Genomic DNA, 21834 nt, shown 5'->3' on the forward strand with positions numbered 1-21834 from the left:
GGGAGGGTGTTTTGGGTGAGGTCAGGGGAAGGTGTTTTGGGTGTCAGGGAGGGTGTTTTGGGTGAGGTCAGGGGAGGGTGTTTTGGGTGAGGTCAGGGGAGGGTGTTTTGGGTGAGGTCAGGGGAGGGTGTTTTGGGTGAGGTCAGGGGAGGGTGTTTTGGGTGAGGTCAGGGGAAGGTGTTTTGGGTGTCAGGGAGGGTGTTTTGGGTGAGGTCAGGGAGGGTGTTTTGGGTGAGGTCAGGGCAGGGTGTTTTGGGTGAGGTCAGGGGAGAGTGTTTTGGGTGAGGTCAGGGAGGGTGTTTTGGGTGAGGTCAGGGGAGGGTGTTTTGGGTGAGGTCAGGGAGGGTGTCCAGGGGAACGCCAGTGCACTGTGATGTAGAGTGACAACAACTGTCTGACAAACTGCCAAGGGACGAGCTTAAAAACGATCCATTTCTTAATGTTGATTGGTTTTAGTGGTCAGCCAATCAGAATCGACAGAACTACTTGAGATGAAAAACCATGAATCCAGGGGTCTTTTTAAGCGTTTAATTTCTTTTGTCGCCACTTAAAATCCAATCCATCTGTCCTTTGGCCATGCAGTGATCTAGAGTTTACACTGCAGCCATCAGCGGGCTGGGGTTAACACAGGCCCTTTAACGTCAGGAATATCTCCAGGAATTTTAATTAATTTTCCACTCTTAGCAGCTGAATCTGCGTTAATTTCCCCCCCCAAGGACTTTTATAAATTTCATCATTAATAAAATCAGACATTCAATTAGTCCCAAAATCCAGATTGCCAACTGTTTCATAACAGTCCTGATCGCTTTTTCTTTATTCCTACTATGAGGTGGAGGGGGGAAAAAAGTTCAAACTAATTTCATTAATCTAATTGTCATCACTTCAAACCATCTCTTAATTAGTACAAATTAATATGATTAATCAAAATAATGACAAAAAATCATTCAATTACAGGTTTCCAATGGCAGGTGGATGTGTTGGGGGTTGATAGGGGCAGAAGGGATGGGGGCGGGACCAGGGTCGTCTGCAAACTACGGGATTGGTCCTGATTATTCCAATGACTGACAGGTTATCAATCACGCCACACTTTTAATAACGGCTTCCGTAACTTCCGTAACAAAGGGAGGCTAAGAAAAGATGTTTTCTCTCGTTGTCTTTTTTCTCCTGAAGATCTCTCCGTCCTGCGATGACAGGAAGTAGGAGCTGTGTTTGGAATAAAAGACAGTGGTGTGCGTGAAAACAGATTTCATTTATATGTAGATGATATGTGAGTCCTGCATTTCCTCATCCCATCCTTACCATCCCAATATTTAGGGAAATGTCATATATTTATTTGTTTAATGAATAAATGAATAGTCCCACACTTACATTTTCAGCAATTGTCACAATACCTACCCCTCTCCATCTCTATCTCTTTCCGTCTCTGTCTCTCCATCTCCCTCCCTTTCTCTGTCTCTCCATCTCTGTCCTCCTCTCCCTTTCTCTCCCCCTCTCTCTCTCTCCATCTCTCTCTCTCCCCCCTCTCTCTCTCCATCCCTCTCTCTCTGTCTCTCCACACACATAGGGGCCTGAGATGCTCCTGCTGCCTCGCTCCTCCATCAGGACGTCGGCTCCAACCAGGCAGGAGAGCACAACACGTCCCCATGTGTCCCGTGCCAATGGGGCACAAGCAGAGCAGCAGGTCCACCCTGGGGCTCCAGGAGCCTGGCAGGGCTGCAGCTGCCGCTCCCAGGCGGGTCCCCTCTCCCCTGGGACCAGCGACCAGGATGTCCCCCTGTGAGGCGTCTGAAGAGGCCTGGCTGTGACCCCCATCTGGAGGCCAGGGGGGAGGAGGTCTCCCCCACCCCAGGGAGGGAGGCTGATCAGCAGGCCCATCTGGGGACGGCCCCCGCCCCCCAGAGCCCCAACCCACAGCGCCTGGATCGGGTTTCCCTGCCTGGTAAGTCCCTCCGCGACTCCCAAGGGCCAGATTCCCTCACCTGCCGTGTCAGGGCCGCAAACAGAGAAGTCTGATGCTCATGGGACCCCAGCACGTCCTTCTACAGGGAGGGAGTGTGTTAGGCTGGCCTGCAGGGCAACACATCTTCAGGCCCACGGAGAATCTGAAAGAAGGTGTTTAGCGGGGGGCTGAGCATAGATGCGTCTGTAATATCTCTGTGACAGGGGCTTATCACGGTGCTCCGTCTGTCAAGATGCCACCCTATGGAAACGTCTCACAGCGCGCTGGTGTCTGATGCATATCTGTCTGACAGTGTGAGACTCTAAGGCACTGTAGACAGCCACAGCACCCCGCTACGGCTCCCTGTCACGTGCCCACGCAGGCTGTTTGCCTCTACGTTCCTCTGTGAGCCCAGCCACATCCGGCCGTGTTTCTGCCAGGCCTCTGCCCTCTGGCCTCTGGCCGTGCCCGGTGTGGGGGGCCCGGTGCGGGGGGCCCGGTGCGGGGGGCCCGGTGCGGAGGGCCCGGTGCGGGGGGCCCGGTGCGGGGGGCCCGGTGCGGAGGGCCCGGTGTGGGGGGCCCGGTGCGGAGGGCCCGGTGCGGAGGGCCCGTCATGTGAAGCAGAACCAGTCGACACAGATGCACGAGGAGGATCAGGTCACATGGGAAGGCATATGGAGCCATTTCCTGCTCCCTGCCAGCCCTGTTCAGACATGTCAGCCGGCCATAATCAGGCTTTTATCTGCATGAAGGGAGAGCAGGACGATCTGGGCTTGGTGGAGAGGCCTGGGGTGGAGAGGCCTGGGGTGGAGAGGCCTGGGGTGGAGAGGCCTGGGGTGGAGAGGCCTGGGGTGGAGAGGCCTGGGTGGAGAGGCCTGGGGTGGAGAGGCCTGGGGTGGAGAGGCCTGGGTGGAGAGGCCTGGGGTGGAGAGGCCTGGGGTGGAGAGGCCTGGGTGGAGAGGCCTGGGGTGGAGAGGCCTGGGGTGGAGAGGCTTGGGGTGGAGAGGCCTGGGGTGGAGAGGCTTGGGGTGGAGAGGCCTGGGGTGGAGAGGCCTGGGTGGAGAGGCCTGGGGTGGAGAGGCCTGGGGTGGAGAGGCCTGGGTGGAGAGGCCTGGGGTGGAGAGGCCTGGGGTGGAGAGGCCTGGGTGGAGAGGCCTGGGGTGGAGAGGCCTGGGGTGGAGAGGCTTGGGGTGGAGAGGCCTGGGGTGGAGAGGCCTGGGTGGAGAGGCCTGGGTGGAGAGGCCTGGGGTGGAGAGGCCTGGGTGGAGAGGCCTGGGTGGAGAGGCCTGGGGTGGAGAGGCCTGGGTGGAGAGGCCTGGGGTGGAGAGGCCTGGGGTGGAGAGGCCTGGGTGGAGAGGCCTGGGTGGAGAGGCCTGGGTGGAGAGGCCTGGGGCTCCCCCTCTACACCGACGATCGATACAGCACAGCTCACGGTAACACACACACAGAAGCACACACACAACTCCCAACTACCCTACATCCAGTAAAAGCTATGGCCAGGGTCTTTTCATCATGCCACACAATAGGCCATCCTTATTGTGGTCAAACCATTTCATTAGTGCAGAGTGGGTACTAGTAGATGAGGCCCATGCCTCCCCAGGCCTGGAAGAGACACAGGGACGACAGGGGCGTTAGTCAAGGTCTGGACCCATCTCCCAGTCCTCCGCCCAGACACCTTCCTCTGCACAGACACCTTCCTCTCCCCAGACACCTTGGCAGGCCAGAGCAGCCCTCTATGAGCAGGAAGTCGAAAATAAACTGCGCTCCATATTTTCATTGGGGAAAGTGAACCCAATTTACACAGCGCTCCATTGGAGATGAGCAATCTCCCCCCCCCCCCTCACCGTAACCCTCTCTGTGTCCTGTATTATTGTTGAAATAAATAACCTTTCACTGAGATCAGTGTGAGGATCTTCACTTAAATTATCGCCCCACAGATAGCTCACTCACGATCTGCTTCCATATCCATTAACCATCCTGGAAAGTGATTTATCGGTGAAGGGTAAGAAGAAGGAAGTGGTGAGATGAGGGAGGGGAGTGGGTTGGGTGAGTCAATAGTGCCCTCTAGTGGGCGATGTTGAGCTCCGCTTCAGCGTCACGATGCAGCACAAGCGGCCTCGGGCACTGATGATATTTAGTTTCTGACAGACAGTGACTGTTCACAACTAACACCTTCCTTTATGTGTTGTACGAGTGGGATATCTCCTTCTGTAACTAAATGGGCCTTCAAATGTTTTGGGTGAAAAGGGGACAGTCGCTCTTTGTCCACGGATGCGTCTTAGAAAGGCCTGAGGGGTTGAATTCAAACGATAGCTCAAACACTGGACACTTCCAGAGCCCAGCAGCACCTGACTGAGGTGCGTGTCACCACACAGAGTCTGTTTCAGCTGACAGCAACACCTCCAGGTGCCTGCCTGGTGCTCTGGTCATGTTAGGGGGGAACAGAGGACCAGAGAGGGGATGGAAACATGGCTGTACAGAGGTCCATCTCTCCATCTCACTAGTCGTCCACACTTGCCAAAGCTCCTGAATATAACCCTTCTCTTCCTCTCCTCTCCCCACCATCCTCCCTCCCTATCCCCCTCCCTCCCTATCCCCCTCCCTCCCCACCACCATCCCTCCGCACCTCCCTCCCCACCACCTTCCTTCCCTCCCTCTCCCCCTCCCTCCCTCTCCCCTCCCTCCCTCCATCCCCACCACCCTCCCCACCACCCTCCCTCCCACCCTCCCACCTTCCCCCTCCCCACCTCCCTCCCCACCACCCTCCCCACCCTCCCTCCCACCCTCCCTCTCCCCCTCCCTCCCCACCACCCTCCCTCTCCCCCTCCCACCCTCCTGTGCTGTGCAGCTGCACGCCTGGCTGGCTCCTCTTCCATGACAGACTGTTACTTCCTGGAGCGGAAACGCATTTGATTGTTAACATCTGGGCCATTACAATTGCAAACTAGGGCTCTGTACATCAATCAGGAAGTGATTTCAAAACAAAGAGACCATCCTCCAATCAATCTATTGGGAAGCGGGGGCATTACATGCTCCTGTAATCCTGGCTAATTAGCGGGATAATGGGAATGAGATTTATGAATCTGCTGAGGAGAGTGGAGGTGTGAGGACATACTCACATTAGCAGGGAGGCACGCTGGAGCCAGGACCAGCAGGGGGGGCGCTTGGTGAGGGTTTACTGTTTTATTTTTATCAACTTCTGACCACACTCTCTCTCTCCTGCCCTATAAATATATATATTCTCCCTCGCTCCCTCGCTCCCTCCCTCCCTCCCTCCCTCCCTCCCTCCCTCCCTCCCTCCCTCCCTCCCTCCCTCCCTCCCTCCCTCCCTCCCTCCCTCCCTCCCTCCCTCCCTCCCTCCCTCCCTCCCTCCCTCCCTCCCTCCCTCCCTCCCTCACCCTTCTGTCTCTCTCCCTCTTTCTTTCTCCTACTTTCACTATATCCATCTGTCATTCACGCTCATCACAAATTCTCTCTCACTTTCTCTCCTATCTCTCTCACTCTCTATCAGATGAATAAACTGATCATGAGAACCCCACAGTCGCCATGTATGTTGGTCTCAGAATCACAGAGGGCCAGGGTCAGGCTGTGTCGGCCCCAACCTCCATCTCCTGCTTGGTCTCTGTCACAGAGCCAGGGTCATGGGCCTCCCTCTCTCAGAGCCAGGGTCATGGGCCTCCCTCTCTCAGAGCCAGGGTCATGGGCCTCCCTCTCTCAGGGCCAGGGTCATGGGCCTCCCTCTCTCACAGGGCCAGGGTCATGGGCCTCCCTCTCTCAGAGCCAGGGTCATGGGCCTCCCTCTCTCAGGGCCAGGGTCACGGGCCTCCCTCTCTCAGAGCCAGGGTCATGGGCCTCCCTCTCTCAGAGCCAGGGTCATGGGCCTCCCTCTCTCAGGGCCAGGGTCATGGGCCTCCCTCTCTCACAGAGCCAGGGTCATGGGGCTCCCTCTCTCCCTCACAGAGCCAGGGTCATGGGCCTCCCTCCCTCTCTCACAGGGCCAGGGTCATGGGCCTCCCTCTCTCCCTCTCAGAGCCAGGGTCATGGGCCTCCCTCCCTTACAGGGCCAGGGTCATGGGCCTCCTTCTCTCACAGGGCCAGGGTCATGGGCCTCCCTCCCTCTCTCACAAGGCCAGGGTCATGGGCCTCCCTCCCTCTCTCACAGAGCCAGGGTCATGGGCCTCCCTCCCTCTCTCACAGGGCCAGGGTCATGGGCCTCCCTCCCTCTCTCACAGGGCCAGGGTCATGGGCCTCCCTCCCTCTCTCACAGGGCCAGGGTCATGGGCCTCCCTCCCTCTCTCACAGGGCCAGGGTCATGGGCCTCCCTCTCTCACAGGGCCAGGGTCATGGGCCTCCCTCTCTCACAGGGCCAGGGTCATGGGCCTCCCTCTCTCACAGGGCCAGGGTCATGGGCCTCCCTCTCTCCCTCACAGAGCCAGGGTCATGGGCCTCCCTCTCTCCCTCACAGAGCCAGGGTCATGGGCCTCCCTCTCTCACAGGGCCAGGGTCATGGGCCTCCCTCTCTCACAGGGCCAGGGTCATGGGCCTCCCTCCCTCTCTCACAGGGCCAGGGTCATGGGCCTCCCTCTCTCACAGGGCCAGGGTCATGGGCCTCCCTCCCTCTCTCACAGGGCCAGGGTCATGGGCCTCCCTCTCTCCCTCACAGAGCCAGGGTCATGGGCCTCCCTCTCTCCCTCACAGAGCCAGGGTCATGGGCCTCCCTCTCTCACAGGGCCAGGGTCATGGGCCTCCCTCTCTCACAGGGCCAGGGTCATGGGCCTCCCTCCCTCTCTCACAGGGCCAGGGTCATGGGGCTCCCTCTCTCCCTCACAGGGCCAGGGTCATGGGGCTCCCTCCCTCACAGGGCCAGGGTCATGGGCCTCCCTCTCTCTCAGGGCCAGGGTCATGGGCCTCCCTCCCTCTCTCACAAGGCCAGGGTCATGGGCCTCCCTCCCTCTCTCACAGGGCCAGGGTCATGGGCCTCCCTCCCTCTCTCACAGGGCCAGGGTCATGGGGCTCCCTCTCTCTCTCACAGGGCCAGAGTCATGGGCCTCCCTCTCTCTCTCACAGGGCCAGGGTCATGGGGCTCCCTCTCTCTCTCACAGGGCCAGGGTCATGGGGCTCCCTCTCTCTCTCACAGGGCCAGGGTCATGGGCCTCCCTCCCTCTCTCATAGGGCCAGGGTCATGGGCCTCCCTCCCTCACAGGGCCAGGGTCATGGGGCTCCCTCTCTCTCTCACAGGGCCAGGGTCATGGGCCTCCCTCCCTCTCTCACAGGGCCAGGGTCATGGGGCTCCCTCTCTCTCTCACAGGGCCAGGGTCATGGGGCTCCCTCCCTCCCTCACAGGGCCAGGGTCATGGGCCTCCCTCCCTCACAGGGCCAGGGTCATGGGCCTCCCTCTCTCACAGGGCCAGGGTCATGGGGCTCCCTCTCTCTCTCTCACAGGGCCAGGGTCATGGGCCTCCCTCCCTCACAGAGCCAGGGTCATGGGCCTCCCTCCCTCACAGGGCTAGGGTCATGGGCCTCCCTCCCTCCCTCACAGGGCCAGGGTCATGGGCCTCCCTCTCTCCCTCACAGGGCCAGGGTCATGGGCCTCCCTCCCTCACAGGGCCAGGGTCATGGGCCTCCCTCCCTCCCTCACAGGGCCAGGGTCATGGGCCTCCCTCCCTCCCTCACAAGGCCAGGGTCATGGGCCTCCCTCCCTCACAGGGCCAGGGTCATGGGGCTCCCTCTCTCTCTCACAGGGCCAGGGTCATGGGCCTCCCTCCCTCACAGGGCCAGGGTCATGGGGCTCCCTCCCTCCCTCACAGGGCCAGGGTCATGGGCCTCCCTCCCTCCCTCACAAGGCCAGGGTCATGGGCCTCCCTCCCTCACAGGGCCAGGGTCATGGGCCTCCCTCTCTCACAGGGCCAGGGTCATGGGGCTCCCTCTCTCTCTCTCACAGGGCCAGGGTCATGGGCCTCCCTCCCTCACAGAGCCAGGGTCATGGGCCTCCCTCCCTCACAGGGCCAGGGTCATGGGCCTCCCTCCCTCCCTCACAGGGCCAGGGTCATGGGCCTCCCTCTCTCCCTCACAGGGCCAGGGTCATGGGCCTCCCTCCCTCACAGGGCCAGGGTCATGGGCCTCCCTCCCTCACAGGGCCAGGGTCATGGGCCTCCCTCCCTCCCTCACAGGGCCAGGGTCATGGGCCTCCCTCCCTCCCTCACAAGGCCAGGGTCATGGGCCTCCCTCCCTCACAGGGCCAGGGTCATGGGGCTCCCTCTCTCCCTCACAGGGCCAGGGTCATGGGCCTCCCTCCCTCACAGGGCCAGGGTCATGGGGCTCCCTCCCTCCCTCACAGGGCCAGGGTCATGGGGCTCCCTCCCTCCCTCACAGGGCCAGGGTCATGGGCCTCCCTCCCTCACAGGGCCAGGGTCATGGGCCTCCCTCTCTCACAGGGCCAGGGTCATGGGGCTCCCTCTCTCTCTCTCACAGGGCCAGGGTCATGGGCCTCCCTCCCTCACAGAGCCAGGGTCATGGGCCTCCCTCCCTCACAGGGCCAGGGTCATGGGCCTCCCTCCCTCCCTCACAGGGCCAGGGTCATGGGCCTCCCTCTCTCCCTCACAGGGCCAGGGTCATGGGCCTCCCTCCCTCACAGGGCCAGGGTCATGGGCCTCCCTCCCTCCCTCACAGGGCCAGGGTCATGGGCCTCCCTCCCTCCCTCACAAGGCCAGGGTCATGGGCCTCCCTCCCTCACAGGGCCAGGGTCATGGGGCTCCCTCTCTCTCTCACAGGGCCAGGGTCATGGGCCTCCCTCCCTCACAGGGCCAGGGTCATGGGGCTCCCTCCCTCCCTCACAGGGCCAGGGTCATGGGCCTCCCTCCCTCCCTCACAAGGCCAGGGTCATGGGCCTCCCTCCCTCACAGGGCCAGGGTCATGGGGCTCCCTCTCTCTCATAGGGCCAGGGTCATGGGCCTCCCTCCCTCACAGGGCCAGGGTCATGGGGCTCCCTCTCTCTCTCACAGGGCCAGGGTCATGGGCCTCCCTCCCTCCCTCACAAGGCCAGGGTCATGGGCCTCCCTCCCTCACAGGGCCAGGGTCATGGGGCTCCCTCTCTCTCTCATAGGGCCAGGGTCATGGGCCTCCCTCCCTCACAGGGCCAGGGTCATGGGGCTCCCTCTCTCTCTCATAGGGCCAGGGTCATGGGCCTCCCTCTCTCCCTCACAGGGCCAGGGTCATGGGCCTCTCTCTCTGTTTCTGTCTCCCAGCGGATTTGCAGCATCTAAAGTCAACACTGAAACAGCCGAGATGCAACACATTGATGAGCCTTTCATGTGTGTCTTTTATTCCTCTCTCAGTATGGTGGCGTATATCTCCCTGACTTCTTGATCTCTCCAGGGAGACTGAAATGCCTGCTTTCAAAAGACGAGCCCTCAGGGTGTGTGAGGGGGGGGGGGAGTCGAGGCGCGAGAGAGAGAATCACTGAGTCTCTGTGGTAGAGAGTGAAGGGGCGTGCGAGGTGTGTGTTTCCACGACAGGACAGTGTGTGAGGAAGTGTGTGTGAGGGTGCGTGTGTGTTAAGTGTGTGTGTGTCCCTGAGGCGTGTGCCCCCTGTTTCCTCCTCAGGGCTCCAGTCCTGACCTTGCCTGGTGACTGGGGACATCGCCCCCGACAACGGCACATTCTGATAAAACCATTCCTTTCCATTCAGCATCCCTTTAATGTCAGCCCTGAAATATGAAGTCATTAGGCGATATTAAAACAGTGCTGACAAACTAATTAACAGAACACATTATACGGGATGGGCTCGATTAATCCGCTTTAATTGCTCTTTTAAATGGGGGCTCCAATTAAAATTAATAAAGATTTACCGGTGATCACACGAAACTACGTCGAGGAGAGGCTGTCTGAAGGGCAGCCTAAAGTCAGTGTCCTCCATTCTCAAGTTCCTGTCCCCCAACACCGCTCGCCCCCTCAGGGAGAGAGAGCCCCGCATGGAGGACAAACAGGATTAAGCAGGAGGACCGCCCAGTGCCTCCGCCTTGCTCCCTCAGTCTCCAGCCCTCCTGGGGTTGATCGCAGCACCTTGCTCCCTCAGTCTCCAGCCCTCTGATATGCAGGTTTTCTCTACATATGTGAGGTCGTCTCTTGCTGTGGTCAAGAGGTCACACAGTGAGCCTCTGACTGTACACATATAGATAGAGGAATGTGCTACTTTCACCTTTGGAAAGAGCAACATGCAGAAAATAGTACAAACGATGAGTGATGACCGAACCACCTGGGTGTTGTTTTCCCTGTGCATTAAGTCATGGAATGTGTGCTGCTTAAGGACATGTTTTGGTGGTTACTATATCTGTACTGTCCAGCTCATGTATAAAATGTCCATCTGAAAGAACTGCTTTTCACTCATGCTGGCCACTCTGTTGTGGATTGGTGACATGATCTGACGTTGTTGCTAATAAAACCAGAGTCAACCCTTTTTTCGAATAGTCGTGCCTCTGTCCGGTCTACCTGTGAAGAGATCTCATCCTTACACCCTCCTGGGTTTGATCAGAACCTTGCTCCCTCAGTCTCCAGCCCTCCTGGGTTTGATCACAGCACCATCACCTGAAAGGAACTTTGTCTTCTCACAGTGTCTTCTCTCAGAACGATATTCCTCCTTATTCAAGGCTCCTGACGTCGTTTTCTCTGCATGGCACTTTTTACAGTTGGGTCATTTTTGTGAGGCCTCGTATACAACATGATTGTAAAATATGTTTTAAAGAGATCGTAATTGTTTACGATACTGTAGAATAAATACAGAGAAAATTCTGAAGTTCTGTTGCTCAGTTGCAAGGAGCCCGTGACTACAACCTGTTTATGGATTTAAACAATCTGACTGTGATAGAAGATACAATCCAAAACCACGAACAATATTTTGTAGGCAAAATGATCAAACTATAGATATTTTTTCGTTTTTTTACACATTTTTTCTACAGCCATTGAGAGGGTTCTAGAGCGCTCTTAGAACGCTCCTAAGAAGCTCTTGGCGTTAACAGCTTCTTAACGAATCTGGGAATCCCAGCCGATGACGTTAGAACACAGCTGTGTTTCCTCAAACGACCACTAGGTGACACCGGTTCTCTTGCTTTGCTGTAGCCTACTCGTCGCTTTGCAGAGTGAGACATTAAACATGTGAAAAACAAATGTCAAATTCTACAATTGTTTTGTTGAACTCAGTGGTGATCTTAGACCCTTTTTAGGGACGCTCAAGCACCCCTAGATTTCATCTCAGCACCCCTAAAAATTATAATAATTAAAATATATATATATGTTGTTTAATATCATTTGATGCTGGTAGTTCATGAAGAAAGGGACATCCTTCGTTTTCATTCATTCGGTATTTTGCATAATAATACATAAATGTATTAATTGTTATCCAGTGAAATTAGGGATTTATATTAGCAAGGTGGTTTAGCACTTTTGCAAGGCACTGTATTCATGTCACATTCTCATTGGGGGCTGAGCACCCCTAAAGGCCTCATCCTAGAATCGCCCCTGGTTGAACTTATAAATAACCCAATCATTTTATTGACAAGCATGTATGTGTCAGCCAATATTTCATGTTGGCTGTAACTCTCCTTTTCTCTGAACACAACCATGCGGGCCTCCAGCACATGAGGTGAACTGGTCTCCAGGACTGGTCTCTATGGGTACAGGTCTCTGGGAACAAGGTCGTTTCTATGGGTAAAATCTATCATTAACAATGTATTCATTTAGCATATGCTATTTATCCAAAGCAATGCACAGAGATTTGAACCTGTAACCAGTTGATCCACGGAAATGCTCCAACCACTAAGTATTCTTCAGGCTTCATCTCTGTTGGTGTTATGAGGAGTTATATGGGTGGTCGTGCTAGCCCATGCCTTACACCCATGGCCATGATGACCCACAGACACATGTATACCACAATACATACAAGCTTAGTCTTTCATATCTGCCTATGGCATTGCTCTCAGGGATGCACCTACCTTAACGTTTAAATAACTATTTCTATTTGGTTTGCCTGTGAGAGTTCCTCTTCAGAGAAACCACAGAAGGAGAGCTGTGAAGGCTCGAAAAGTTTGAGACAACTGTCTTTGTTTTCCTTCATCATATCAGATGCTACATTTACATGTATTCATTTAACAGACGTTTTTATCCAAAGCGACTTCCAAGAGAGAGCTTTACAAAAAGTGCATAGGTCAACGATCATAAACAACGAGATAGCCCCCAAAACATTGTGGGGAGCCAAAACATGAGGCATACATTGTGAAAAGCAAATAAGTGCCAATGGGAAGAACAATAAGAGCATGTAGTTAAACAAATTACAATTAAATAACATGATCCTCGGAAGTTCTAGAGGCTACCTGGAGAAAAGCAAGCAACAATAATAGAATTCACAGCGAGTAGGCCTACAAGCAGTTACATCAGTTACAACTAATCAACAAGTGCAACATGTCCCTTAATAAGTGTCACTGTGTTCCTGGAGGAAATAAACTAACATCTCATTACCAAGTCTTGTACTGGAAATGTCATAACAAATTAATTGGAATAAAGCACTTAGGTTCAACCAGTGACATTTTAATTGAGTTGAACATTTTAATCAATTACGGAAGAAGATTGATCTAATTGAAAAGAAATGTATTAAATGATTACAAAGGTTTGCATTCTCCAGTCCTTCTCACAAAGCCAATCAAACTTGTGTTTTAATTTCTTTAATGTTATCATTTCCAATGTAATTGGTACTTGGGTGCCTAACAGGTTTTCCAATTAAATGTTTGTTCTATGCTGTGCCAAAACAGTTCATCACATGAACACCAAACGTTCTACTTTGATGAAGTGCTTCTTGTCAGTTGATTTTTTTTCCCCCCCATTTAGTTTCTAAGATGTAAAAGCTCTTGAATGAAAAGCTGAACTTTGTCACTCCTTCTTTGTTTTAATTTAGACGTTCCAGGATTTTGTTCAACCAACATTTCTATTTATGCATGTATGTGTGCGTATTGTGTGTGTGTGTGTGTGTTGTGTGACCGGAGAGGGGGCCAGAAGGCAGTGACGGACGCGTGTGTTTGTGAAGTGATTACCACACTCTGAGCGGGTGCCTGGAAGAAAGAGTCAACGGGTTTGTGGAATTTTGCTTTGGTCGCACTATTCTGATATGAGGTCACATTGGGCATTAGTCATTAGGAGGGAATGCATTGTGTCTGTTTTTAAGACGCGGCAGTTGTTCGCATCCGCGCGAGCCGCAACAATGAATGCCGGCCTTAGAAAGTCGACTTGAATTGGCTTCAGTGAACAATATGAGCAGCATGGTTTGTATGGCCCGGATTAGAGGAGTCGTAGTGACACAGAATTTAAACAAAATGTTTTCGATGGAGAGTCGCTAACATGTCAAATAGAAAACACATTTATTTGAAACAGTGAAATATCTCTAGTGTGTAACATTCATGTTATTCCTATTTTAAACACATGACACTAACATTATAAGAGTTAAGTGCAGTTTTATTCTATACTGTATTTTAACCACTCAAAAATACAGAGTTTGTGGCATGTTCACAGTAAACACAATACATATATATTGATTGTACTTGATTGAATGCTTGCACTTAATGACAAAAGATGTTATAACTTTCTGTAAAATGACTGTCTAATATAATCTTAAAACATTGTATGGTGTCCTCAAATGTACAGTTCTAGTTTTATTATACACTAACTGTATTTGATCCAACTGAAGCAGACTGGATTCCCAGAGAGTTGGTTCTATAATTGTTTCTGAATTAGAGGATTTAAAACCACAAAACATACCCAAGATAAAAGTCAAAAGATTGTTTCAAAAATGTACAAAACGTTTTCCACATTCTCAATTTATGTCTTTGCCATGACCATCAAGTTCCACAAACTGTCAAATATCACTGATCCATACGTAACCAACATGCTATACAATATATTTTGTATACACCTTAACATCTTTAAAAAATGAAAAAAGAACGCATGTAATACTGAAAATCGGTTTTAAAGACAACATAACCTATTTCATTTGGCAAAAGGTAACTTAAAAAGAACATTTTAGTAGATAATTCCTTGACTGACGTGGTAATGTTTTATTTACAACACTGAAATCTCTCTTGCTTTTAGATTTGTTGGCAAAATGTTGTCTTTATCTGTACAAAGTTCTATAGGCAGGTGGAGGATTTGAATTCGTCAGGAACATCACTGTCCAGTTTGCAGATAACCTTGTATATGGCCTTCTTCCACGACGGGTCTGAATCTTTGGATGTTGAGATGGCGTTGTAAAACTCGTGTAGGGTTATTTCAGCAACCTCAAGGAACCTATCCGGAACCTGCTTAAAGAAAACACAAATCAAAGTTGTAGATCACAAAGTGACCTTTTTTGGAAAGCGTCTTAGCTTTTACCAACACTCATCGCCTTCAAATAGTTTTTGCTGTACTCGTAACACACTGTCTCAAACAAATCATCAGGTCATCAAATACTCGATTCCAGCCCTGATGTTGTGAGAGGAGATGGAGCTGGTTAGGGCCCTTCCCAGGAATCCCACCAGCAACCATGAGATAGAACCTGGATACAAGGATGCTGGGACGAGGCTCTCTCTGCTCCTCTCTCTCTCCCCCCGCTCTCTCCCTCTCCTTTCTCTCTCTCTGAACGACGGCTGCTGTTATTTCCCATAGACCAGCCCATACAGTTGTTGGCATAACTTATTTTTCTTTCCCCTCATCTCTCGACACAAAGCCTCCGTGGGAGAGGAATGTCTTGGTCCCAAGGTAAAGACAACGGCTGCCCCTTTCCCACCAACCTCCCTTCTCCCTCGGAATTCACAGCATCTTTCTCAGCATTCCGCATCAGTAGCAATCTGAGCCCCAGTCAGGCGCAATGCTCCTCTAATCCCCAGTTGTTTTAGTGGGATTCTGTGGCTTCCTCTTCCCACAGTTTGATAAAGCATCGCCCTGGAGTTTAGATAAGGGCTGCACAGGCAGCCACAGGTGCTGTAGCGTGTGGGTCAGGGGAGGGCCATGGTTGCATGGTCGTCGTCCCAGCCCTCGAGGTGTTCATGGAGGGTGCCACCACAGCTGTTGTCAGAGCTGTGACGGTCAAGAATGCTCGATAGATCTTTAAATAACTGAAGAGAAAATTATCTATTTTTTGTAAAGTAAAGATGCCGTTAAAGCTTTGGTGTGTTATACTACATCATCAGTTGGAACAGGGGCAGGTCGAACATGCCCCCTCCCCCCCCCCCGCCTTCCACACACACCTTTTACTAAGAAAACCATATTTAACTGCCGCAACGGCCGATATTAAAAAAGCTGAGTCGTGGAAGAGAGACTAGGCAGGTCAGGGGGTCATCACGTACCTGGAAGTCATTGGCTTTGTTGTAGTGCATGTTGAGGGCGCGGAACAGCTCAGAGTCCCGACTGACAGACATGTCCTTGACGTCGTTGACCCCGTCTACGACACCCTGACGAGCAAACTTCTCCATCTGGATGTAGTAGAACTCTCTGAAGTTACTGAACCACTTGATGAGCTGGGAGGTGATGCAGCGGTTGAACTGGAGAGAAGCGGAGGAGATGAGACAATTATCCAGTCATGCATGTTTCCACAGACTTAATCATCAAGTGATAAAAGAAAGAACTAACTGTATGCTCAAACTGTGTTGAATTTTTCTAAGCAAATATTATTTTAGGTAATGAATGTTTTGATTCAAATGCGTCTTAAATAGTAATTAATTTAAGATCTAAATCGACTTTTCTGGGGGTATCAACACCTCAGCCATATGGATCACAATGGTCCATCACTTCATTCGACATTAATTGCTCAGATCTTTTCCCATCAACTTTTACAGAAAGAAAAAAAAACATCTGTCATAGCTGTGTGTTTCTAAACTCAGTCTTGACATCCACCCTGTTGTTCTATCTCTTCACCCAGAAAAAAACACCCAAGGGCTGGGCAGGCATCAAAGACGTTTCCCCCCTCCGCTGGGCTGGGTGAGAAAGCAAGCACTGCGTGGACAGAAGGAAGATTCCCTCTCACTGCCTCGGCCTGACGGGATGGAACCAGACACCAGGATTACAGCTCCTTTTGTTCCCTGCCACTTCCCACCACGGGGCTGTGGGCAAGGAGGAGACCCGGCCCGGCCGCAGCCTCGCCCCCGACCTCGGGGCAGGGCCAGGGTGGAGGCCAGGGTGGAGGCTAGGAAGGAGGCTAGGGAGGAGGCCCAAGGCCCAGTTCCAGTGGCCCGAGGAGAGGCTGGGTGTGCAGACTAGGAGACCAGGTCATGGACCCTGACAGGCAGGACGCTGTCAGGACCAGCATTGCTAGCAGCTTGCAGGCTGGCGGTTGCTGCAGTCCAACCGCTATAAAACCTCGCCTGGGTTTCAGCACAATAGCACTGCCTCTCTTACGGCCTTTTGTCACTCCATTTGCTGACTGGAGTGGCTTTTTAAAGAGAGAATGAGCCCCATGTCTCTCTCCACCCCAGGACATGCTCCTGGCTTTTCTGCTTTGTTGCTGTAAACCCTCCCTTGCTTTGTTCTTCCTCCAGCGTTGTGCTGGTGTCACCCCTGCCACCCCTCACACAGGCACAGGTAGACAGAGTCATGACCTCAGACCATAGCCCCCCTCAGAGGCTCCACACGCCTCCTGCTCTGGGGAGGACGGCGACGGCTCACCTTGACGTCTGGGAAGAAGGTTTTCAGGACGTTGGAGCTGGGATAGCGGGTATAGAAGAACATGAGTTTGGCCTTCTTCAGATGATTGGGGGTGAGACCCTCCTGGATGTGTCAGCGTTAAGGCAGTTACAACAGTCTGCTGTGACACACTTCACAAATCAGTTCACGAGACGTTAATAGACTGCTAGGGTTGTGTTGCCTCTAACTCCGGTTTGATTGGATTAGACGGACGAACAGCTCTCAAGTAACAAGAGAGAGTCAATTATGACCCTAACATGTGCTTATTGGCAAAACAGCGTTATGAATTAGATTACGGATTTCAATTAGGAAGGGACGCTTTTAGTGTCTTCTCCTCTAGGATGGTAGAGGATAGCATTGAAAAGATGTTTCGTAAATAGATTTTTACCATCTTTTTGAGAACACTAGGCTATTTTTATTAATCGACCTCATGGCAAAATACATTATATTTAAAGTATATTCTTTGTCAGCCGTATCAACATATCTCCTTTACTTACTAATTATTTTTTTTCTCTCGCTTCTTCACCTTCATAACCACACGCCTTAGGTTATTTCTTATCAGGCCACGGCACACCATACCTTTATTAGGGAATTCTACACTGAAAGGAAGTTGGAATGAAATATTTATGTGAAATATTTCAAAGAGAAGTGGATCTCTTTGCACTGCAAATATAGAGAGCATCCAGAGAGAGAGTATTCTGTTCTACGCCAAACAACCGAGACCTAATAGCCACCCAACAATGAGCACTTAGGACAATGTTTAGGACCTTCCTTATCATGGATGTAAGATGAGTCACACTTCTTTGTCATCTTACTACAGTAACAAAAACTACAACTAGCATTTCCAAATCTTCAAATAAAACAAAGCTTAAAAAAATAAATAAATAAAAATATTCCTGGGTTGTTTTTGTTTCAAATTCTGTGGAAATTATTTTAAATTGTTACTTATGGTAAATTTTTCCAAAACAGATGGTATACTTTGATGGAGGCATTCATCCTGTGTAAGACAGGAGCTCAAGTGTTGTGGTTTGAAGGCCCTTGTGGTGTTCACTGGCACTCAGACGTGACCTCTTAGATGCACCCCCATCACTCAGATGATAGAGGAATATATTCTGCACCTTTTCAAGTCTAAAAAAACACTGCTTCCTGAAAAGAAACTGATGCTTTCACTGCCTTTGAAAATTGGCTTTTGTTCCTGACAATTCTTATCAAAGCCTTGTATTCCTTTTTATTTGTCTTTTTCTGGACTTAAAGTCATTACTCTGCTCAGATTAAAGAAGATGCTGTAATTTTCTTGGGGGTTAGAGAGATCAAAGAAAAAATTCTCCTTGAAGTCGGTTTTATTGCATCTGCTCATACTGCAATGAACTCGACCAGTCATTGTTTAACTGGGAATGCAAGCTTACTGCTGGTTTGTACACTTAAATACGACAGTAAAAATACTTGTTATGTTGCTATTCATTTTCTATTGTAAATATTGTAAAACCTAGGTAACTCTCTAGGTAGCCTACTATATTTCCTCTATATATCCATAAAGTTGTATCCACAGTTTTACAGACACACAGACACACACACACACACACACACACACAGACCCTGTGTGTAGTCAAGGATATATTGAGAGCCAGGTAGGAGTTCCTCTCGGCCATGCTTTGCAGGTCTCCACATTCCATCTTGACGTGAGGGAGACACAGGCTATCCACCGGCCCCAGGGCAGAGGGCCGAGGGTGGTGGGCGAGGTGGCTGGAGGTCACCTTAGACCTCATGGCCATGCTGTCCCAGGGAAGGTCCACCGAGTCTGGGGAGGTTCTATCCAGAGGCGGGGGCATGCAGTGGAGGCCTCCGAAGTTAGAGTGAGGCCCGAATTTGAGGAGGTGCTCCAGGATGTGGCTGTCGTGCAGGGGGGTGCTGTAACTGAACTGGAACGGAGGCTGGTGCAGGGGGTAGGGTCTCTTCACTGCCTGGCCAGCCGAGCCAAGCTGGGTGAGGGTGGGCTTGCGGACCACCAGGGAGAGAGCCTCCGTCTGGTCTTGGGGGCTGTGGGTTGCGGGGCTCTCGTAGTAATCCAGAGACCTGGGTTTGATGACGTCATCAACGTGGGACTGCTCCTGGACACACGCCGCCTGGTTCTTCTTCTCTGAGTCCAGGGAGAGCAGCTCCGGACTGGGGCACAGGCGCTGCGGAGGAGACAGACTGATGCCGGCGGAGCTCAGCTTCTTGAACACCAGGTCGACACTCTCGGACACAGCCTTGGACAGCTCCTGCTTCAAGGTTTCCTGAAGGCTCTTGTCGACCCTGCGGTGACCTCCCTCAGCCTTCCCCCTGTCCCCACCTTCGCCGGTCACCGGGTCGTGTTGCTTCTCGTAATCGTCCTCGTAGCCGCCCTCCTGGTCCTCGGCCGGGCCATGGTGTCCCGGGGTGCTGCCAGAGGGCACCTCCTCCCCTGTCTCCTTGCTCTCCGCGTCCTCCTGATTGTAGACCTGCAGGAACTTCTCCTGCAGCTGACGGAGCAGCGTCTGCATGCTCTGCAGCTGCTCCTTCAGCTTGTGGCACTCTTCATCCTTGCTGCTGCCTCCGCCGCCTCCGCCGCCTCTGCTGACTTGGGCTGCCTCGCTGAGGCAGTGCTCCTGATGCTGGGGCAGCCGCTGTTTACGTTTGTTCTCCCGGTAGGCCTCCCTGGCCTCCAAGTCCGGCCTCCCATTGTCCCCGTGGAGCCGGCTGTTGGGGGATCCGGCCATCCCTCTGATGATGTTCTCCACGCGGGCTCGTTTGGCCTTGAGGTGATCGCTGAGCGGTCGCTCTCCCTCCGGGCTGGCCCCCGCTGAGGGCTGGCCCCCCGGGGAAGCAGACTCGGCCGTGCTGTCCTTGGAAGAGACGCTGCTCTGGTCCTCCTGGCAAGAGTCAGCCATGGTGGAGCTGGACACGGCGGACGGCGGGAGGCAGAAATGGCTCTCGTCCATGGTCCTCTTGTTGTGGATGGTCTTGCGCAGGAGCTGAGAGATCAAGGAACTGTTGGAGTAGGTGGTCATGGGCTCCTCGTACATGTTCCTGCGGAAGCAGGGGATCATGAGGTCAGGTTTGTCGTCCTCCGAGCAGCCGTCGCTGGGGGTCTGCATGTTGTGGTCAGACAGGCTGAGGTTCATGATGCTCGGTGCTGCTTGTGAAGCCTCGTGGGGACGACGGGGAGAGAGCAGACCACAGAGTTCTTCTCCGATCTGAGTCCCTGGGAACAGAACAGAGCTCCGTAAGACTTCGGTACATCACAGTCTCAATCATTTTTACAGTTCCCTGTCTTACTTCACATGTTTTGCCTCAATGGATTCCACCTATTGATGCTTGAATATAAACTGTGCCCTCAAAGAAAATAATTGTGTTTTCTTTTTTTTTTTTATGATGCTGCTTCACTGAAGAAACTATTGTATGTTTTTTTAATGTCCTTTCTGATTTTAAGATGAGTTCTTCCGTCGGCAAATTGTGAAATTACATATTGATAGTATTGAATTATCAAAGGATAATTATAAGAAGACCTGCAGATACATCCACCATAATATCAAGATCTTGAGGCAAAAAAAAACCCAACTAAAACAGCACTCGTGTCTCCTTTCATCTTTGGTTTGGAATTATCAATACATTTTATCATCGATAAAATGAAAAACAGTTCTTAACTCATGAAAGGTATTTTAAATCCGTTTTTGAAAGGCTTGAGAAATTGCATAGATAATTCATGCAAGTATTGAGATGAGAATCATTGTCTTAAGTAACTTCACACTGTTCAATAGATTATGTTTTTCACGAGGGTGGAAAGTAAGTATGGACAGAACCTTTAGTTATACATAAGAAAACCTAAACCAATCCTGATTGTGTTATTTGTTTTCATTGAGGTTCTATATGTTTTTGCCTTGCCTTGGCTACTAAAAGTAATATGTTTGTATATTTGTTATGTTGTTTGTATTATTATTATTTTAATACATAAACAATAATTAATTAAAATAACCTACTTAAGATAGCATTCAGTCTTTTTGATGATACATTGTACATACCATTAATCAATGTACAATCCAATATACAATTGTATCTTAAGTCTAAAATGCATTAATTAATATATAAAAGGAGTTACCAAAAAGATAGGCCTAAAACATGTGTACAGCATAAACAATATGTAATCTTATTTTACTGTGCAATAAAGTTGGCTCAGTAATATATTTAGTTAATAAACTCACAGCCAAAAAAACTGCCACAGTCAAATGGATCCTCTAACCTCAGTATATACATGTAATAACATATCATCTAACCTCAGTATATACATTTAATAACAACATATCATCTAACCTTAGTATATACATTTAATAACAACATATCATCTAACCTTAGTATATACATGTAATAACAACATATCATCTAACCTCAGTATATACATTTAATAACAACATATCATCTAACCTTAGTATATACATTTAATAACAACATATCTAACCTTAGTATAGACATGTAATAACAACATAAATACAGGCATGGGAAGTATAAATAAATAAATAAATAATATTCCACAAGGGAATACTATTTTACACTTGCAACAGAATTGATCTATAATCTATAATTTACGGCAAATTGTGTATGTAGACTGATGTATCCATTGCAGTAACTGGTGGACAGGTAAGATTATAGAATAAATTAAATTACTGGATGTGTTATTTCACTGTGTTCAATCAAATAAAGATGTTGTTGATTTTGTAACTGAACTATATTAATGCATTAATACAGCCAAACTAATAATAATTAGTAATAACCTTCAAGATTTGTTTCAATATTATCAACAACTCGTGGCATTTAAAGTCCAAATACAAAACTAAAAGAGCTTCAGACGTGAAGACGTAGCTTGACGCGTCTAAACAGTTTTACTATTTATTGACCAATATACAAAAAGTTTTTCCCGATTTTCAGAAAACGCAAACATTAAACTTTAAAACGATTGTTTTTTTTTTTCATGCTTGCTATGTGCTTCCCAATCGTGAGAGAATACCCCGAAATGATGCTGTGCTTGAAATGTGAATCTTTGAAAAACTTTCACAAACACTTGCTTTGATAAGTTACACAAAACATAGTATTGTAATTATTTTCATTATCTAATCTAAACCATTCTAATTTGTCACTACTAGCGCGTGTGCCAAAGTATAGTAACAGCATGCTTCTTACCTGTTGCG

General features: G+C 50.7%; 1 protein-coding gene and 1 long non-coding RNA gene across 2 annotated transcripts; one reads left to right on the plus strand and one right to left on the minus strand.

Annotated features, from left to right (window-relative positions):
• The first annotated feature begins 982 nt into the window (after positions 1-982).
• On the plus strand, positions 983-18088 carry LOC146300188 (uncharacterized). Its single transcript, XR_014732190.1, has 4 exons — positions 983-1068; positions 1171-1267; positions 1565-1939; positions 15873-18088. It is a non-coding gene; the product is annotated as an uncharacterized LOC146300188 (long non-coding RNA).
• prox2 (prospero homeobox 2) lies at positions 13468-19853 on the minus strand. Its single transcript, XM_084681489.1, has 4 exons — positions 18252-19853; positions 16616-16725; positions 15301-15495; positions 13468-14274 (listed from the first exon to the last, which is right to left on the minus strand). The coding sequence occupies exons 1-4, from the start codon at positions 19774-19776 to the stop codon at positions 14107-14109; spliced, it is 1998 nt and encodes a 665-aa protein (XP_084537615.1). The 5' UTR covers positions 19777-19853; the 3' UTR covers positions 13468-14106.
• Positions 19854-21834: the final 1981 nt, after the last annotated feature.

The sequence above is a fragment of the Hypomesus nipponensis genome, chromosome 3 (genome assembly GCF_054491055.1).
Source record: "Hypomesus nipponensis isolate SF chromosome 3, ASM5449105v1, whole genome shotgun sequence".
Lineage (NCBI taxonomy): Eukaryota > Metazoa > Chordata > Actinopteri > Osmeriformes > Osmeridae > Hypomesus > Hypomesus nipponensis.